Here is a 21,129-nt window from a genome sequence, read left to right as displayed (position 1 = left end):
ATACACTTACAAATAGTACACCAACCACAAAAAACTCCCTTTTTCATGACAAAAACATCCCGTTTTCATGACAAAGAAAAAAAAAAAAAGAAAAAGAAAAAAAAAGGACACCCCCCAGGCCGCGGGACAAATTATTAAGCGTTGACCGGTCCGCGGATACAAAAAGGTTGGGGACCACTGCTCTACTGGACTTTGTAAAGGAAGAAAAAATGCAGTTCGGTCTTCAAGCCGTCCGTAGCAGTTTTACTCGTATGGATTCTTCAGTCATCACTCAGAGCAAGGTTTGCAGGGTTTTACAATACAACTAAAACAATTCTGACTTACTGAAGCGTCCCATGTGTTTTCATGCACATTTGTACGTGCTATCATAATGTAATGAAAAGAGCTTCGTTTGCATGAGCTAATCTGTTAGCACGTTTACGAGTGTCTATGTTACCGTCAGAAAAACGGAATTTTTTTATTTTCAAATTACTGTCCTTTAAATTTCTGTAAATTCCAGACTTATAAGTAGACTAAGATTTCAATCGGAAGTACGTTCCGTCTATCTGTCCATAGCGTTTCTGCTAAGATGGATTCTTCATTCGTCACTCCAAGCAATGTTTGTAAGTTTTACATTATAACTAAAACAATTCTTACTTACTGAAGCGTCCCATGTGTGATGTCTGTAGGAGTGTTTTCATGCATATTTGTACCTGCTCGCATAATGTAACGAAGCTAGCGTCGTCTGCATGAGCTAATATGCTAACACGTTTACGAGTGTCTATGTTACCACCTGAAAAACGGAATTTTCCAAATTGCTATTCTTTAAATTTCCGTAAATTCCAGATTTTCAAGTTGACTAAGTTTCGGCCGGAAGTAGAAGTGCCATTCCGTCTTTTTCATCTGTCTGTTGTGCTTCTGCCCGTATTATTCTTTATTCGTCACTCCAAGCAGCGTTTGTAAGTTTTACATAATAGTTAAAACAATTCTTACTTACTAAACCGTCCCATTTGTGATGTCTGTAGGAGTGTTTTCATGCATATTTGTACGTGCCATTGTAATGTAATGAAGCTAGCGTTGTCTGCATGAGCTAATATGCGAACATGTTTACGAGTGTCTAGGTTACCACCTGAAAAAACAAATTTTATTTGTTCAAATTGCTATTCTTTAAATTTCTGGAAATTCCAGAGTTTCAAGTACACTAAGCTTTCAACCGGAAATAGGTTACGTCTTATCTGTCCATACAAGTAGCGTTGCTGCTCGTATGGATTCTTTATTCATCACTCCAAACAGCGTTTGTAGGTTTTACAATATAACTAAAACAATTCTGACTTACTAATCTGTCCCAAAAGTGATGTCTGTAGGAGTGTTTTCATGCATATTTGTGTGTGCTATCGCAATGTAATCAATCATCGTTAGCATGAGCTAATATGCTAACATGTTTACAAGTGTCAATTAGTATTAGTAACTTAATTATTATACCAAATAATACAGTGAGAAAATTGGTTTGAATAGAAAACCGATTCTAAATTAAGTCCATCCATCAATCCATTTTCTACCGCTTATTCCCTTCGGGGTCGAATCGTCACCCCAAAAATCAGATAAAACTGTTAGGTGCCAGCGTTGTTAGCATAAGCAAATATGCTAACACTTTCACGAGTGTCTGTGTTAGTATTATTAACTTACAATGGCATTCTTTTTGTATTGTTTCAGTTTCAGAAATTCCTCAGTGTATTCCCCAAAACATAAATGTGGAGTCATTGGGTCTGTTTAGCTGATTGGAGAGCTAGCTTGCGCAGCTAGTGGGTCCATGACCATGACTTCTGTTTTGTTTGATCAGCCGTTTTACTTACACCGTTTAGAAACAAATAAGGTATGTAAATAAACATTTACTAAATAACTGTAAATACCTCGTTTCGTAACTGTGACTTATAGTCCGTTGCGACTCATACATTTTGCGGATGTGAGTCGTATATAGCGGTGCGCTCTTTAATTATAAAATTCGGTAATAATCACGTTACAAAAAAAATATATGCCACCTGCAATGTGGTGTCACACGTGCTGCAGCGTTGATGAAAGTAAACATGGCTCAGATTCTAGTAGGGCTTTTTAAGCTCAAGAATTGTGAGTCAAGTGTTGAAGTTGTATTTCCATGTGCACTTTAATTTTATTGACAGTTTAGTTAGGATACATGTTTATTATTTTGTCTTATTTTAGCCCAACTTAAATTGTATGTAAATGTATTTCTCGTCAGTTATCCTCAAGTCTCTTATGCCGTACATTTGATTAGTATTTATTTTTCTAATCAGTCTGACCTAAGCCTAAGGTGTATGTGTTAAATCATATGTATGCTTTTATATCATTTGACACGGTTGTGCACCTTAAGTAAGTTAGATATGATTTATTAATATGATTCAAATCAAGAGAAAGATGACTAATTCAGTGGTAATATTTGAGTGTAGTGGAAAAGGTTAAGAACCTGTGTTGTACTACATCATCAAGACCAATATTTCTATACCAGTATGTGAAAAACCTCCAAGACAATATTGTCCACATAAGAATGTTGTCCCGATTCCAAAATGTATTTTGATACTTTTCTAAATAATGGGGACCACACAAAATGGCATTATTGTCTTTATTTTAACCAAAAAAATCTTTGTGTATATTAAACATGTTTATTATTGTAATTTAGTCCTGAAATAAAATGGTGAACATACTTGACACCTTGTTTTTAGTAGTAATTAAACAAAGACTCCTAATTAGTCTGCTGACGTATGCAGTAACATATTGTGTCATTTTTCCACCTATTTTTGTCAACATTAAGGGAAAGTGGTAGAAAATGAATTATTAATCTACTTGTTAATATCTGCTTATTTTCAGTTTTAACATGTTCTATCTACACTTCTGTTAAAATGTAATAATCACTTATTCTCTGGTTTTATACTTTACATTAGTTTTGGATGATACCACACATTTAGGTATCGATCTGATACCAAGTAGTTACAGAATCATATTTGTCATTCAAAGTCCTCATGTGTCCAGGCACATATTTACTGAGTTTATAAACATGTTTTTATTTAAAAAAACATTATGTAAAAAAATATCGATGTCATCATAGTAGTAAAGATAATATAAGGTATTTCCTTGAATAACCGCCGGGCCGGGCATGTAATATGCGCCTGCCTTGCTTGAATTACTGCCGGGCGAAGCTCGCTCCCCAAATTAATAAGCACATGCTTACTTTGACCGCTGGGTAAAATTTGTGACGTCACAAGTGAAGATTCCCCTGCCGTCAATTTCAAAATGGCAGAGTTTTTTTTTTTTGCTATGACTGTGTAAACCAGGGGTCTTGTTCCACAGCCATACAGAACACACTAATGGTTGTGACATAAAGCAACTTCAACACTCCTACAAATACGCGCAACACTCCGCGAATCCACATTAAACGATGACAAACACTTCTGGAGAACATCTGCCCTGCAACACACCACAAACAACACAAAACCTACCCAGACTGCAATGCACATACACCCGCTGGCACCAAACCCTGCCTCCCTCCCCTTCCGTACGTTGGTTGAGGTGGGAAGGGTTGGGGGCACGTGTATAATACAGCAAGAGTCACGGATACACGGAATTATGGGTAATCCCTATACTGCGTTTATAATGCGCCACAGAGCCAATGCTCTCCAGAAATGTGCTTGGTGTGGGTTCACAGAGTGTGGCGCATATTAGTAAGAGTTTTAAAGTTGTTTATATCACAAACATCAGTGTAAAAGGTATGGCTGTTGACCAAGTATGCATTGCAATCTCGTACAAGAAGCAGCGAAATGCATGCGTCCGGCCGGCACGCAAACAGCATGGTGAAAAGTGGGGCGCGATGGGACGCTGTAGAGCAGTGGTCCCCAACAACCGGGCCGCGGACATAGAATAACTTTTTTTATATCACACTCAATTTTTTACTGCATGCCATTGGTAAGCGCAGGGGTGAGAAGAGGTTTTAAAATTATTAGCGCCTGCTTACTTTTACCGCATGCTTTGAATAAGCGCAGGAGTGAGAAGAGGTTTTAAAATAATTAGCGCCCCGGCGGCTATTCAAGGAAATACGGTACTTGGTATCATCACAGTGGATGTCAGGTGTAGCTCCACTCATGGCATTAGTTTACATTCAGGGGTGCTAGATTGTTGTTAGCTATTGAATCTTCCAACAGTGTGTAGTGAAGCATGTTTAGCTATTCCTCGTCCTCCAGTGATAATGAGACTTGTAAGAAACTTTATTGCCCTAGAGGTCAGTATTAGTGATTTAGAAATAGCTAAAAGACTGCAGATTGATGTTAGCTGCTAGCTAGCTAGCTAGCCATGTCTTAAAGCACCACTTTCTGAGGGCGTTTCAGTTTTATAACTTCACCTTTATCTTTACTTTTTACACCAAAACGCATTCATTCTCCCCTTTCTGTCTACACACTGTCTGCTTGTAAGTACTGTGTGCGTGCGCTACCCAACATGCTCCTCTGCTCGTAAAACCAGCCAGCAATGTCACCACGTGACGGCGCATCTTAAAACTGGTACTTTCTAGAGGCAGTATTGTACTGAATATGATTCATTAGTACCGTGATACTATACTAGTACAACCCTAGAACACACTTGTTTCATCCATGTTAGTAGAAAAGCAATATTTCTCTTGAAGTGAATCAGCATATTGTGAGACATCCAAGGCGTCAACATGAAATCACCTGGCATAGCCAATGATGAGGCTACCAAACACGGTTCCAATTCCAGCTCCGGAACCAGCCACCCCCACAGTGGCAGCACCGGCACCGATGAACTTGGCTGCGGTGTCGATGTCCCGACACATCGAGCTGGTCTGGAAAGAGCGACTCACGACTGACGACGGACGTTCTGGCAAGAGGGTCTGAGGAGAACCAGGAACAAGTTCAACTCCAAATGGACGCTCATCATTCATCCCCTGAATGAGATCCAGTAAATTCTCATCCGACTTGAAGTTCTCACCTGCTGCTCCACATTGGCTTCAGGTCGGCTAAAGACGGAGACGGGCCGGGCAAGGACTCTGGACCCTCCGCGCAGCTACAGGAAGGAGTTTAGTCAGAGAGACTTTCAAATGTTCCATCTTATTTGTTAGCATGTTCCTTGGTAAAAGTCATCAAGCAGCTGAAATGCATCAAACATGGATGAGTGTGGAGAGTATTTGAATATGATTTTTTTTAATATGGCGTTTGGACGTTTTTGTAATATCCACAAAGTTCAGTGACCATGTTTTCACCATGACTAGAGAGGGTTGTTTGGATTATGTCATATAAGTAAATGTTGTGCTATTATTTCACAGTAATTTCAAGGGTCATTGAGCCGATTTACTTTCATTGTCCACAAGAAGCAGCAAATATGTATCATTCAGGGACCGCCTGGTATTTCAGATTAATTTTTAGGATTAATTTGAAAGCCCTCTGCCGTGTGATGCGGTGTTGAATCTATGACAGTTTGGACACCCTGGCTTTACCTCAAAGTGTGCGCAAACTACACTTAAATCTACATTGCAAAAATAGTAGTCTTAAGCAGGAAGTTATGTGTCGGCTAATAAAAAAATGTTCATCCCTAGAAAAAGAGGAATACTGTGAATGCTCAGTTCATCTCTTCACATACTGGGAAGTTTTCTGGCTAAAACCACTAAAATAGTTGTGCCCAAAGTTTTCAAAGCAATCCTGGCATTAGGGATGGAACATTCACAAAATCGAAGGTTTGAATTTGAATGTGCTTTGCGACACCGTTTTGTGGTTTGTTGTACTTAATTCTTTGCAACTGCCCAGAATAGCAAATATCCACCAAATAGCCCAATACATTGTAATCACCAGATGTCACATAGAGTTTTGATCAACAATCATAAATGACTCTTTCAGCACATACAATGTTGACATCTATATTTATATTTTGGTAAACAATCATAAATGAATCTTTAAGTACATACACAAAGTTGACAACTTTGATCAACAATCATAAATGAATTTTTCAGCACATATACAATGTTGACATCTATAGTTATATTTCGATAATCAAATCTTTCAGCACATTCACAATGTTGACAGCTATAGTCAGTTTCCCTTTAATGTAATTGCCACACTTTGAAAATAAGTTTGTTTTAACTTGAAAACTAATTAAAGTAATATATTGTAGCCCCAGGAAGACGCTTTTTTATTTTTTATTACCAATTATATAACAAATTGCACAATTCCAACAGGTTTTACCTCCCGTGCAGACACTTTTGTTCCCATGAGTCCGTGCTTCCCTAGACACACAACACTTCCTCATTCTCCGCCAAGCACCTTTCAAGCACCGAAGGTATGTTTGCCAACATAGGAAAGACTGACAGATGGTCGTTACAATATGAATTGATATATATGGCCTATTTGTGCAATATTGACAAGTGATGTACCGAAATCTTGACCAGAAAAAGACTAACGGCGCTACTGAAACGGGATGTAAACAAAACGCACACCACTGTCTGGAGAGTTGTCAGCATGTCTGTGATGTGGAAATCATTTTTTATATGGGCTAGATGTACCTGCGAACAGCCATTTACAAAATGTGCAAATATTAAGAGGACTTTTAGGGAGAGAAAGTCCAAACTGAAAAACAGCAAGCAACATGCAAGTTGTAGACCTCTATGCTTTTCCAAGTTTCATCTGTCTTATGGTCTAGAACAGTGGTTCTCAACCTTTTTTCAGTGATTTAACCCCAGTCTACAATAACCATTTATCAGCTGTGGTTGTTACAAAAATATATTAGGAAATACAACTTAAAAATGTACCTAATTATTGGATTCTTCTTCTTTGCTGACGGCCATAATGCAAAGAATAAAAAATAAACAATCAAAGACAGAGAAATGGTCTGTTATTGTTTGTGCCATGGTGCCATCTTTTGGACAAGTTTGTCCCCTGCAAGTGCTGCTGGGTAAATGTGAATTCCTGCTGTTAAAAGCTTTGAATCGGAAGCAGAAGTGCTATTTTGTCTTCTGATCATCATCATCATCATCCACAGCGTTTCTACATGTGGATTCTTCATTCGTCACTCCAAGCAACGTTTGTAAGTTGTACATTATAACTAAAACAATTCTTACTTACTAAAGCGTCCGAAGTGTGATGTCTGTAGGAGTCTTTTAATGCATATTTGTATGCGCTATCGTAATGTAATCAAACTAGCTTCGTTAGCGTTAGCTAATATGCTAACACATTTACAAGTGTCTGAGTTAACTTACGATGGCATTCTTTATGTATTCCAGTTTTGCAAATTAACCAAAACGTCACCGTGGAGTTAGTCTGTTTAGCTGATTGGAGAGCTAACTTGCGCAGCTAGTGGGTCCATGATTATGTTTTGTTTGATCAGCCGTTTTACTGCCATGTTAGACACCGTTTGGAACTTAAGGTCTGTAAATAAACATTTCTGTGTAAATAAGTCAATTTAACAACTGCTACGAATAGATGGAAAAATATTTCTTCCTAAAATTTAGTGGGTGTGGCTTATATACCGGTGCACCCTTTAGTCCGGAATATAGGGTAGACTCAAGTGGATAGAGGTTGTTTTAACCCCAAATAAACATTTTTTAAACTGTGGACATGGCTTAAGTTTACATTTTTAGACTATTTTATCACACTTCATCAGGCATTTCTTATGACTTGACTATTTTGTTTAAACTGAGGGTGTTTTCCCATTTTCCCTTCTGCCTTGATTGCTGAGGGATTATAATCAGAGGAAGATTACATTTCACATACCCATTTAACATATTTTTCCTGCTCCTGATTTTAGACAGGTCATTAAAAAAATACCATTAACTTTTCGTGGATAATACACATTTCTATGGTGCCATAAGCCCAGTTTTAAGCCCCACACAAGAAAGTTTCTACGTACCAGAGCAGGAGAAGTGACAAATTTAGCGCAGGCATACATGGCTGGAACCTAAGAGAGAAACACAAAAGTTAATTCGAGCAAAACACAACCTTGAAGAAGACCTCCTGCAGTGTTCACGTGCACTTTGTCCGCGCCTGCAGAATTACACGCCACTTTTTGAGATTCGCTACTTTATATGTTTTTGTCCTATACAATTACCGACCTGAACCATGTGATGAACAAGTCACACCATAGAGTTCCTATTGAAGAATTTAAAGCAAAACCAAACAAACATAATTACTTCGAAGATGTACAGTATGTGATTTTTTTTAGGTGTTGATGTGCAATGTTATTAGTTGTCTCATGTAACACAGACAATAATTAAATACATAAACATTAATAAATAGATAATCTACATGTATATAATTCACATCTAAGTAAATACATAAAAAAATACATACATAAACATTGATTATATAAACAATTATACACACACACAATAATTATATACATAGACGTGAACTGTAAAACAATACAAACATATATATTGATTATAAACATATACATAAAATTGTATACATTATACATAAAAACAAATATATAAACATTATGTACATAAAATCAATTAGATTTAGAAACAATTATATAAATAAATGTGAATTATATATGTAAACATCAATTACATACATAAACATTAATTACATACATTAAATATATAAACAATTATATACATAGACATTAAATATATACATACAATCAGATTTCTAACCATTATACGCATAAACATTAATTTTATGTATTAAATACATTGGATGTATAAACAGTTATATACATAAACTTTAATTATATACATACATATTAATTAAATACATTAACATTAATTATTTACATAAAAATGTATTACATACATAAACAGATACCTATACATTTATCATATACCTAACTATTATGTACATAGACATTCATTATATACATAAATTATAGACGTGAACTATAAACAAACATTACATACATCGATATTGATTATAAACAATTATATACATACAAAAATCGAATACAAAAACAATTATGTACATAAAATCAATTAGATGTATAAACAATTATATAAATAAATGTGAATTAGATTTATCAACATTAATCATAAAGATAAACAATTATAAAAATCCTCTAAAGGCTTAGTGGCCACATGCGTGCACAGCACCATTTCGCTCTTATTTCCAAAATTGTGAACACTACTGAATTGGGGTCTTATGGTCAACACTTATACTGCCATCTGGTGGTGTCAGAAGGGCATAACATACAATGGAATTAGCATGTCACAAAACATGAAGTACACGTTTGTTATTTATGGACCAAGTACATCATATCAAAAGATGATTCTTAGTTTTTATTGTAATTAAATGATAAATGGTTGTACTTGTATAGGGCTTTTATACCTTTAAGGTACTCAAAGTGCTTTGACACTACTTCCACATTTACCCATTCACACACTGATGGAGGGAGCTGCCATGCAAGGCGCTAACCAGCACCCATCAGGAGAAAGGCTAAAGTGTCTTGCTCAGGACACAACGGACGTGACGAGGTTGGTACAGCTTGGGCCTTAAGAGGTTAAATAAATTATATACATAAATAATTATATACATAAAATCAATTTCATTTATAGACATATACATAAACATTATATATTAAATAAATCAGATGTATAAACGTATACAAACATAATTAAATACATAATCACTCATTATATACAGTACATACAATCAAGATATATCAACATTAATTATAAACATAAAATCAATTTAGATGTATAAACATTAATTATATACATAAACATATTTATAAAAATGGGAACCATTACCTCCCTGTACTCAGCACCAAGGGTTGGAATTGGGGGTTAAATCAGCAAAAATTATTACCGGGCGCGGCCACTGCTGCTGCTCACTGCTCTCCTCAAGGGGTGATCAAGGGTGATGGGTCAAATGCAGAGAATATTTTCACCACACCTAGTGTGTGTGTGTGTGTGACAATCATGGGTACTTTAACTTATTTTAAAAGTGTATGTAAACTTGACCACAAATGTAAATATTAGCATTTTTGTTCTCATGCATATACACATTTGTTTTTTGTACACCCAACTTTGACAACAATTTATGCCAAAAGTCTGCCCCGGTTTTTGTACACAGCGTCTGTTAAAGCATGTTGAAAACGGACTTACACTTGAATCAGTGCTTCTTTTATTAGTATAAATGCAAAACAATCCACCTTGGGGCAAAAGAGAGTTGTGAGCTCAGTCACTTTGGTAAAAAAGGTGAGAAACACTATTTGATTTAAGGGTAAATTCATAGCAAAGATGAATCAATGCATTTTATTTGTGTATTCATGTGTGTATATATATATATATAGGAGTTAATAATACAAATATTTATACCAGTGAAATGTATGCCAACACAACATCCACATTTATGTCCTTTAGTGTAGTGTACTAGGGCTGGGCGATAAAACCATAAAAATATATCGTAGTAGACACGTCCTGGAAAACAATAAAAAATAAATTTGATAAAACAAATATTTATATCTCTTCTTTGTGGGGAAAAATAGCGGAAATGTGGAAGCAAGGTTAGTTGCAAGAACAAAAGACACTCTGGTAACAGAGCAACGCAGGAAGTGATCACATGACATGCCAACATCCAATCAGGCGACAGTATCTATCAGTTTGGCTGTCACTCTCTGGAGTAAGAAGACAGAAATGTACTTTTGGGGCTTTTCTTCCCCAAAGGGAATAGTGGTTGGACCAATGTGGTCTGTAAACGATCGCCAATATCCACCCGCCTGAGCTCACCCTTTAGAGCACCGTTGTGACTTCCTGCCACTAAACCTGCAGACAATACTTCTCAGTAGTGATGGGTCCGGCAACACCGATGCATCGGCGCATGCGTTGAGCTCGTAGAGCAAAACCCTGTGTCGGTGCGTGTGCCGCCTTTAGAAAGTCACGTGACCCATCATGAGCTGTTTTGGTCACGTGACCGATACGCGAACTGTGTCGCACTGGCCCCTGCGCGCCAAACTGTGTTTATAAGAAGTGCATCTGTCAACGAGATGCTGCTGCCGACAGAATCACCGCACTTCTGTTGTTGGTCATTTATCGTCGTCGGAGATCATTTCTGCCGTGTGGGAATATTTTGATCATATATCGGAAAAAAAGGTATTTGTGTTAATTTCCTCTCGTTTCATCCAATGTTTCCAGTATTGTACCACCCACACAACCATCATATTAGTGACATTAAAATTCAGCAACACCCTATCTCTTCGATAGCTCAGTTGGTAGAGTCAAGGACCATAGTTGTTCTTACTGAGTTCCGTAGGGCACTTGTTCGAATCCAGCACAAACCCATTAACTTTTTACCATGAATTGATTAACGTGGACCCCGACTTAAACAAGTTGAAAAACTTATTTGGGTGTTAACATTTAGTGGTAAGTTGTAAGAAATATGTACTGTACTGTGCAATCTACTTATAAGAGATTCAATCAATCAACAGTGCGTATTCTGAGCGCATGTAAAAAAACAAAACAAAACAAAAAAAATTCCCAGTCCACAAGTACCCTCATTCACAACACGTTCTCTTAGATTTCCATGTTATGATACATGTTCACATTGACTGTATCTAAAAAAGATACAAATATATTTTTATTTCAATGAAAAAATGAAATAATCCTAAATGAAATACAATGACTTGGTTTATATTATTGTTTATACTAGGTCATAAAATCAGTGTCAGTTGAGTCGGTCCATAGGTTGCCTGTAAGGATTTTCAATGTCCAGCAGATGTCAGTATTTAGTGACACAGTATTGAAACAGTATCAATAGAGTTTTGCAATGTGTCTACACATACATGACGCCTCATCAACCCGTCCCTACTTCTCAGGTTTACATTTCCTTACATTTTATGCAGCATTTATTACATATTCTTTATTCTCGCACCTTCATTTTTACTGTTTTGTTTACGTTGAGTGTTTTCCATGCTTGTGTTGACATTTCCTTTTCTGTCTTGACAGCCAAGGAATTCAATTTAGAGGAAGATTACATTTCAAATAAAATAAACTATTCTCATGCTTCCCCGTGACCCCAAAAGGGAATAAGCGGTAGAAAATGGATGGATGGATTCTCATGCTTGTTATTTTCCATCCATGCATTTTCTAACATTTGTCCCTTTTGGGGTCCCTGGAGCGTATCTCCATAAGTCTTTAAAAAATAAATAAATTGATATGTCCGCTATACAACAAATATTGTGAAACAGTTTTCAGCAATATCAGCAATACCCTGAATAATTACCGTGTTTCCTTGAATTGCCGCAGGGCATATAGTATGCGCCTGCCTTGAATTACTGCCGGGTCAAACTTGCTTCCCAAAATAATTGGCGCATGCTTAGTATTACCGCCTGGTCAAACTCGTGACGTCACAGGTGACACTTCCCCTGTCATCATTTTCAAAATGGAGGATGCTGATTTCAATACCGGTAATTTGAAATCGCATGAAGGGAAAAAGATTAAGAGCTATTCAGTAGGATTTAAAGGCCTACTGAAACCCATTACTACTCACTACGCAGTCTGATAGTTTAAATATCAATGATGAAATATTAACATTGCAACACATGCCAATACGGCCTTTATAGTTTACCAATTGCAATTTTAAATTTCCCAGGAGTTTTGTCTAGGAAACGTTGTGTAATGATGACGTGTACGCAAGACGTCACGCGTTTTTAGGAAGTATGAGCGCATGCACACACACAGCTAAAAGTCGTCTGCTTTAACGGGATAATTACACAGTATTTTGGAGATCTGTGATGCTGAATCTTTTGCAATTTGTGAAATTAATATTGGAGAAGTCACAGAAGAAAGATGGAGTTGGGAAGCTTTAGCCTTTAGCCACACAAACACACGGTGATTCCTTGTTTAAAATTCCCGGAGGTGAAAATTTACTAAGGATCAGAGCGCGGTCAAGCGAACATGGATCCAGAACAAATGTCAACCAGCAGGTTTCGATGAGAAAATTGTGGTTAAAAAGTCGCTTCTTACCGGATAAAAGCTGAGCTTTGGCGGTCCATAAAGCTGCCGTCGACTTCCGTGGGACATTGGCGTCAACACACCCGTGGATACACACCTCCGACTATCAGGTATTGTTAAACTCACTAAAACACTAGCAACACAATAGAAAGATAAGGGATTTCCCAGAATTATCCTAGTAAATGTGTTTAAAAACATCGGAATCCGTCCCAATGCAATCGCGTTTTTTTTTTTTTAAACTCTTCTTTTTTTTTTCTAGCCCGTCGCTATCAATATCCTCAAACACGAATCTTTCATCCTCGCTCAAATTAATGGGGAAATTGTCGTTTTCTCGGTCCGAATAGCACTTTTTGTTGGAGGCTCCCATTAAAAACAATGTGAATATGTGAGGAGCCTCCACACTTGTGACGTCATTGTCTGCGACTACCGGTAGAGGCAGGGCTGTTCTCTTAACACCGACAGTAGCAAACTTTATCGTGGATGTTCTCTACTAAATCCTTTCAGAAAAAATATGGCAATATCGCGAAATGATCAAGTATGACAAAATGAATGGACCTGCTATCACTGTTTAAATAAGAAAATCTCATTTCAGGATGCCTTTAAGGTCCAAGCTTACATCACAATCAAATTTTTACTGCATACCTTTGGCAAGTGCCAGAGTGAGAAGAGGTTTTAAAATAATTAGCGCATGCTTACTTTTACCACATGCCTTTGGTAAGCGCAGGAGTGAGAAGAGGTTTTAAATTAATTAGCGCCCCGGCGGCAATTCAAGGAAACACGGTAATCATATTACATGCTGTTCTCTAGACATGAATATTATTTGTACACATTAATATTTAAAACAAGTAATGTTAATGAGAATGTCAGATTGGATCCTGACACAAAGCTAACAATGCTAATTATGCTAAGCTAACTAGCTGAAGGTCAACATGAGCCATTAATGACAAGGCCTGTAAATGGTGCCGGGTGCAGATCCATTTAAAGTTCCCACTTAGCGCCATGAGATATACACATCTATTATTCACGTCAAGGCAGAAAGTGTGTGAATGAGTTGAAGGCCTGCCGGCAGACATTTTGTGTCAAAGTAGTTGAGCAGATTAGGGTAACACAACTGACTGACCTTTGCATATATCCATACACACACACAGACTATTTAACACATGAATGTAGAAAACTAATATTAAGATGTGACATTGACTGCTAAGCTGGCTAGTGTTAGCTCCAGTAGCCTTTGACAGCTCGCACGGCGAACCAATAACATCCCACACACACGCATGAAATACCCTATCAATGTGGTTATATGTGGATAATAAGCACATTGGAGATGATATTACCGGTGATTTAGGCTTCGGGAGGGTCCGGGACGTCGGCTCTCGCACTCACTTGTGGTCTAAGCACGTAGAAGAAGACTTCTTCTTCTTCTTCTTCTTTTGTTTTTATGGCGGTTGGCAAGCAACCTTCTGGTGTGCATTACCGCCACCTACTGTAATGGAGTGTGGACCGAGGTGGATCCCTACTCTATATTCTTTTACTTAACCCAGTGTTTTTTAAATATGTGTATATTGCTTTATATCCTATGTTTTCTGAATGCAATCCTAATATATCTCCCACTTCTAACCTAATATTTTCTTTTGCTAACTTATTTTCCAGTATTTCTCTTTCTCTATTATATTTCCTACATTGTATTAAGACATGGTCAACATTTTCTATCTGGTGGCAAAAATCACACAGCCCTGTAGTATGTTTGCCTATCAATTTTAGTGAACTATTTAGATATGTATGCCCTAATCTCATTCTAGTCATAATGTCTTCTTCCTTCCTATTTCTACCCCCTCCTCTCATTACACCTACTTTCCTCTGGACTTTGTAAAACTCTCTACCTTTTGTTTCCTTATTCCAATTATCCTGCCACTTTTTATTGTGTTCTATCTTAATTATGCTCTTCACTTCTTCTTTACTGTGCTTAATCTCCATGTTTACTTCTGTTTTAGTGGTTGCTTGTTTTGCGTATCTATCAGCTAACTCATTTCCCTCAACTCCTACATGAGCAGGAACCCAGAGAAATGTTACCACACCTCCCGCTTTATTTATTCTGTAGATTGCCTGAACTATTTCATAAACTATATCTAGTCTTGTTTCTGATGTTATGTTTTTTATGCTCGTCAATGCACTGCTGGAGTCCGAGCACACGACTACTTTCCTAGCTTTGTTTTCCTCTATCCAGTTAACTGCCATATAAATTGCTACCAATTCCCCCGTAAAAACAGATAGTTTATCACTAATTCTTTTATTCAACACTATATTTCTCTGTGGGATAACTGCAGCAGCTCCTACTTTACTATTTATAGTTTTTGATGCATCTGTGTATATCATAATATTATCAAAAAACATTTCCTCAATCCGTTGTTCTATTTGGTAACTATTTAAATGTCTATTCTTCAGTAACTGCATGTCTACCTTTGGGTTTTCATACATCCACGGTGGTATTGCAGGAATTGGTACTGTAGGGCTCACTTTAATATTGTCAATTTGTGTTTTTTTACATATATCTCCTATTATCCACCCAAAACTATTCATTTTTTTCTTCCCTTTTTCTTGGCAATTTATTAGCACTTGACGGGTTGGATGTCCTTGCTTGGATCCTTTTAAGTTTGCCCAATAAACTGCTGAGAGTTGATCTCTCCTCATGTCCAAAGGTTTTTCATTCATTTCTACTTGTAATGCTGCCACTGGAGTAGATTTAGTAGCTCCACAACATAATCTTAACGCCTGCGACTGGATCCGGTCTATTTTCTCAAGTAGAGTTTTTGAAGCAGATCGATAAATAATGCATCCGTAGTCGATAACAGACCGAATTAAAGTGATATATATTGTTTTCAATGTTAACCTATCAGCCCCCCAATCTTTACCCCTCAAAGCCCTCATTATATTTAACACCTTTTTACTTTTCTCCATTATCTTGCTGATGTGGGTTGACCAGTTAATATTTTTATCAAACCATATTCCTAAATATTTAAAAACTTGTACCTCTTCTATGTTTTCTCCATAGAGTTTTATTTGGAGCTTGTTTTGTATTTTCCTCTTCGTAAAATGTATGACTTTTGTCTTTCCAACAGAGAATCTTAAACCCCAAGCCGTCCCCCAGTCTTGAACATTATTTACCGCTTTTTGAATCTTCTTTTCTATATAATTTGTATTTCTACCTCTCTTCCACATCACTCCATCATCAGCAAACAATGCCACCTCCACTAACCCTTCCACTTCACTAAAAACTTCATTTATCATGATGGAAAATAGTACTGGACTTATTATACTCCCTTGTGGGGTCCCATTTTCCACTTTGTATTCTCTACTATATTCATTTTCTATCTTTACTAATAATGTTCTACTTGTTAAAAAGTCTTTTATCCATCTGTACATTCTTCCTCTAATCCCAATCCTATTTAGTTTCATCAGCAACCCCTGTTTCCACAACATATCATACGCTTTCTCTATGTCAAAAAATACCGCAATTATACTTTCTTTATTTATTTGTCCCTTTCTAATTTCCTCTTCCAGCTGCACTGCTGGGTCATTTGTGCTTCTTGCTTTGCGAAAACCACTTTGGTAGTTTTTTATAATTTCTTTTGACTCTAAATAATATATTAATCTTTCATTAATCATTTTTTCCATTACTTTGCCCAAATTTGAGGTCAATGCAATCGGCCTATAATTTCCTGCCTCTTCCGGATCTTTCCCTGGCTTGCATATTGGAATTATTACAGCTGTTTTCCACTCATCTGGTAATTTTCCTTCTTCATATATCCTATTATATAATTTCAAGACCACTTCTTTGCCGATGCTACCTAAATTTTTGATCATTTGATAACTCACCAGGTCTTTCCCTGCCGTCGTATTTTTAACTTTTTTTAAAATTCGAACCATTTCATCCAAAGAAAATGTCATATCCACAGTGTTGATAAAACTATTATCGTTGTCTTCCTTCATTTCCTCAATATTTACACTAATTGTTTCTTCTCTCTTTTGTTTTTCTACATTTTTCAAATTATCATTACTGTGCACTTTAACAAAGGTTTTTGCTAAAAGTTCTGCTTTTTCTTTATTTCCTACCACACTCCGCATTCCATCTTTCATCACATGATTTTTATGTTCTTTTCTGAGCCCTGACATTCTCTTGATCATTCCCCACACCTGGCTTAAAGGAGTAGTTCTATTTAGTGTTTCACAAAAAGTTCTCCAATGGTGTTTTCTTGTTTTTTTAATAACATACCTTACTCTAGCTTGATGCCTTTTATACTGGATCATGTCTTGGAAATTATGTGTTCTTCTCAATATTCTAAATGCTCTATTCCGTTCTTGTATTGCATCTGTGCACTCTTGTGTCCACCACGGCACTATCTTCCTTCTTCTCCCTATACTATTCCTTGGTATGCTCTGTTCGGCTGCTTCTATTATGCACTTTGTAATATCTGTATTTAATTGTTCAATATCTTGATTTATATCTACTTCCTTTAAAGTTATGTCGGTAATTTCCCTAAATTTCTCCCAGTCACCATGATTATACTTCCATCTTCCTTCTATCCTAGTGCTTTCTGTCCTATGATTTATGTTTATGTGAATGACGATTGGATAGTGATCACTTCCCATTGTGCTGTATTTATTTACTTCCCACTCCACCTTTCCTGCTAACCCTTGTGACACTAGTGTTAAATCTATTGCTGTTTCTTTACCCGTGACGACATCTAACCTTGTTCCCGACCCATCATTCACACACACCAGTTCTTTTTCCTCCAAAAGTGCTTCCAATGTATCCCCATTCCAGTCATCCCTTTCACCCCACATTGTGCTATGTGCATTAAAGTCACCACACCAAATAATATTGCCACTCCAGTGCTCCATTATTGTTTCTAGTTGGTGAATTTCTAATTTCTTGCATGGATTATAGAAGTTTAGTACTTTGTATCTTTCTTTATTATTCCATACTTCTACTCCTACTATCTCTAGTTCTTGTTTTACTTTTAATATTGAATAATGCATATCTTCCTTAATAAATATGGCACATCCTCCTCCTTGCCCATCATTCCTATCTTTACGTATCGTTATATATCCTTTTATTATAAAGTTTAATTTTGGCTTCAGCCATGTTTCTTGAATACATATTATATGTGGTTTATTTTTCATATTATTAATATATCCCTTTAATTCCTGTCCGTTTGCTATCAGACTTCTGGCATTCCACTGAACAATTAACATGGCGTTGGATTGTGGTAACATGACTCGGTCTCGTCTACTCTCTGTAGCTCACCTTGCACCTGTTCCCAGGATAATTCTTTTAAATTTAGAAACTTTGCTGCTGCTTTGACAATTATTTTGATTTTCTCAGTCTTGTTTCTAGCCTGTTCTGTACAATTTATTACATAAGCCAGGAATACAACTAGTTTATCCATGGAAATTCCTGTATTTGCTGCCTCTTGTTTTTTATTTCTTGAACTATTTTCACTTCTGTCCTGTTCTGCACTTTCTTGATTTCTTATTTTAACTGCCTCTGCATAAGTAATATTTCGTTCAACTCTGATTTGCTGTACTTCTGTTGCCTGTTTTCTTATGATGCAGCCCCCATACGCTGCTGTGTGATTCCCGCCACAATTACAACACTTGACCTGTTCATTTTCTCCACATTGTCCATATTCATGCTCTCCTCCACACCGTCCACATCTCATCTTAGCATGACACACACTAGCTATGTGCCCATAGCGTTGGCACTTGAAACAACGTACTGGGGGTGGCACGTAAGCTCTAACATAGAAGCTTAGATACCCAATCATGATTCTCTCTGGAAGGACCTCCTCTGCAAATTGCACTAGCACGGATTCGCTCTCAGTCTTTTCACCGTTCCTAAATGCCATCAATCTTTTCATCGTAGTGACAGTTCCTCCTTTTATTTCTCTTTTCAGATCATCTAAATTTTCTCCTCTTGGGATTCCTGTCACGACTCCTCTTGCCCCCTTCCGTTCTCCCACTTCGATTTTTTCCTTTATTATTTTGTTGCACAGTTTTTGCAATCGCATTGCTTTGTTCTTTTGCTCTCCATTTTTGCATTTAATCAACAGCCGTCCGTCCCTGAGCACCTTCGCTATCTCCACCTCTCCAATGTCCTTCTTTAATCCCTTAACCAGAGTCATCAAACTAATGTCATTCATATCTTGGTTTGATTTAAATGTATAAATTATCTTATATTCATCCATCATAACCCTTTTCCTCTTATCAACCTCTTCATCGTCTTCATGCACTCTTTTAGTACTCGCCTTTCCTTCACTCCCTCCTCTCCCCTTCTTTCCTCTCTCCCCTCTAGTCCTATCCATTTCCATACTATCCTCATACATCCCGTCACTATCCCCTTCCATCTCGATCCAGTCACAAAACAGCTTATGCTCAACCGCCAAAACAGATTTAGATACTCTCGCCGCCGCCAAATTCACTCCAAATGTTTGGTAGTTCCGCGTCTCTCCTCGTCTGTCCTTCCAGGTCACCACCCACTCGGTCAACCGGAATCACTTCTGATCGTAGAAGAAGACTACTTGTCACCTTGTAATTTATAAGCACAGGAGCTACGTCCTCGTCGCTCATTGGCCGCAGCCTCGCGCGAAATTATACATCATCATATCGCTTCCGTTACTTCAGCCTATCAAATTGGAGTTTGTTGAACTGAAGTATCTCATTGGGTCAGTTACACCACAGAAGCGGGACCGAGTGAGCATTAGCTAATATGATTGGATAGTTTCGACTGACCTTTTTTAAAATGTTTAAAATGTATTTATAGTTACTCGTTTGAATGTTGGTTTTAAATGTAAAAACGAACAAATTATTATTTTTTATAAACCCTTTTTTATAAATTTTAACATTGTTGAGTTGAGTTGATTTACAAACAGTTGAAAAATTATAATCAAAGTAAGTAAAAAAAAGTAGGTCGGGTATTGAGGAACTTACATTTACAAATATAAAACTTAGCCAATAGCATAATGAGCATAATTTTCATACATTGTTAAACCAAATAGCACATATTTAAAACAAAGCACACATTTGTCATGAATATTGTCCAAGATGACCACGACTGACCTTTCAAACACACGTCCCGTGTCCAAGCCTGCTTCCGGGTGAAATACAAGAAGTCCCGCCTCCAAGTTTAGTGTTTTTAAATTGAACATAAATGATGAATTACCGAAAGGCATGAATATGTATGTTGGAAAATGCAATCAATACGAGAAGAAACATAAAGTAAGGTCAATTGCAACCATCGGTCAACATTATTGATCGTATAACTGAGTTGCCATGATTAAAGTCGACACTAGAGGGCGACATTTAATCACCTTTAGTCTTTGTAAGCTCATCATCAATGTTATGTATGCTAAATGATTTATTATAAATTATCAAAAAAACACTATTGGTTGATATTGCTCATTTTAATTTTGCTCTAGTCTTTATATTTAAATTTTAATTAAATGTATATCCTCCATGAAAAATAGTAGTGGTCAAATGTTGACATACACTTGTAAAGAACATAATGTCATGGCTTTCTTGAGTTTCCAATCATTTCTACAACTGTGATTTTTTTCTGTAATAAAGTGATTGGAGCACATACTTGTTGGTCACAAAAAAAAACATTCATGAATTTAGCTTTTTTTTATGAAATTATTATTGGTGTACTGAAACTGTGAGCCAATCTGCTGGGTCAAAGGTATACATACAGCAATGTTAATATTTGCTTTCATGTCCCTTGGCAAGTTTCACTGCAATAAGGCGCTTTTGTTAGCCATCTACAAGCTTCTTCTTGAATTATTGACCACTCCTTTTGACAAAATTGGTGCAGTTCAGCTAAATGTGTTGGTTTTCTGATATGGACTTGTTTCTTCAGCGTTGTCCATACGTTTGTGTTTGTCTATCTGTGTTGGCCCCACAACTTGTCCAAGGTGTACACCGCCTTCCGCCCGAATGCAGCTGAGATAGGCTCCAACGACCTCCCGCGACCCCCAAAGGGACAAGCGATAGGTAGTAAATGGATGGATGGATGTAAGCCGATGTAGTTTGTAGTATATGCCGCTTGATGTGACTCTTGCTTGTTGCTTTTACTAAAACTTTTAATTGTTGCATTCAAGACTTACATTTCCTCTGGTATTAATTTCCAGTAAAAATATAAT

At 37.0% G+C, this 21,129-nt stretch overlaps 1 protein-coding gene across 3 annotated transcripts in view; it reads right to left on the bottom strand.

Moving 5' to 3' along the window:
• LOC133556233 (ATP synthase F(0) complex subunit C3, mitochondrial-like) overlaps window positions 1-20,130 on the bottom strand; it is a 20,667-nt gene extending 537 nt beyond the window's left edge. The window contains exons 1-4 of one of the 3 annotated variants that reach the window (XM_061905961.1): window positions 20,051-20,130; window positions 7,894-7,941; window positions 4,987-5,061; window positions 4,710-4,888 (exon numbers count right to left, since the gene is read on the bottom strand). In XM_061905961.1, coding sequence (XP_061761945.1) covers window positions 4,710-4,888; window positions 4,987-5,061; window positions 7,894-7,932 — 293 coding nt within the window. In that variant the 5' untranslated portion in view covers window positions 7,933-7,941; window positions 20,051-20,130. Of the gene's footprint in view, window positions 1-4,709; window positions 4,889-4,986; window positions 5,146-7,893; window positions 7,942-14,268; window positions 19,487-20,050 lie in introns of those variants that run through there. The other 2 variants (XM_061905960.1, XR_009807481.1) reach the window with 2 other exon arrangements.
• Window positions 20,131-21,129: the final 999 nt, after the last annotated feature.

The sequence above is a fragment of the Nerophis ophidion genome, linkage group LG07 (assembly GCF_033978795.1).
Source record: "Nerophis ophidion isolate RoL-2023_Sa linkage group LG07, RoL_Noph_v1.0, whole genome shotgun sequence".
Lineage (NCBI taxonomy): Eukaryota > Metazoa > Chordata > Actinopteri > Syngnathiformes > Syngnathidae > Nerophis > Nerophis ophidion.
This window is presented reverse-complemented; position numbering and strand designations above follow the sequence as displayed.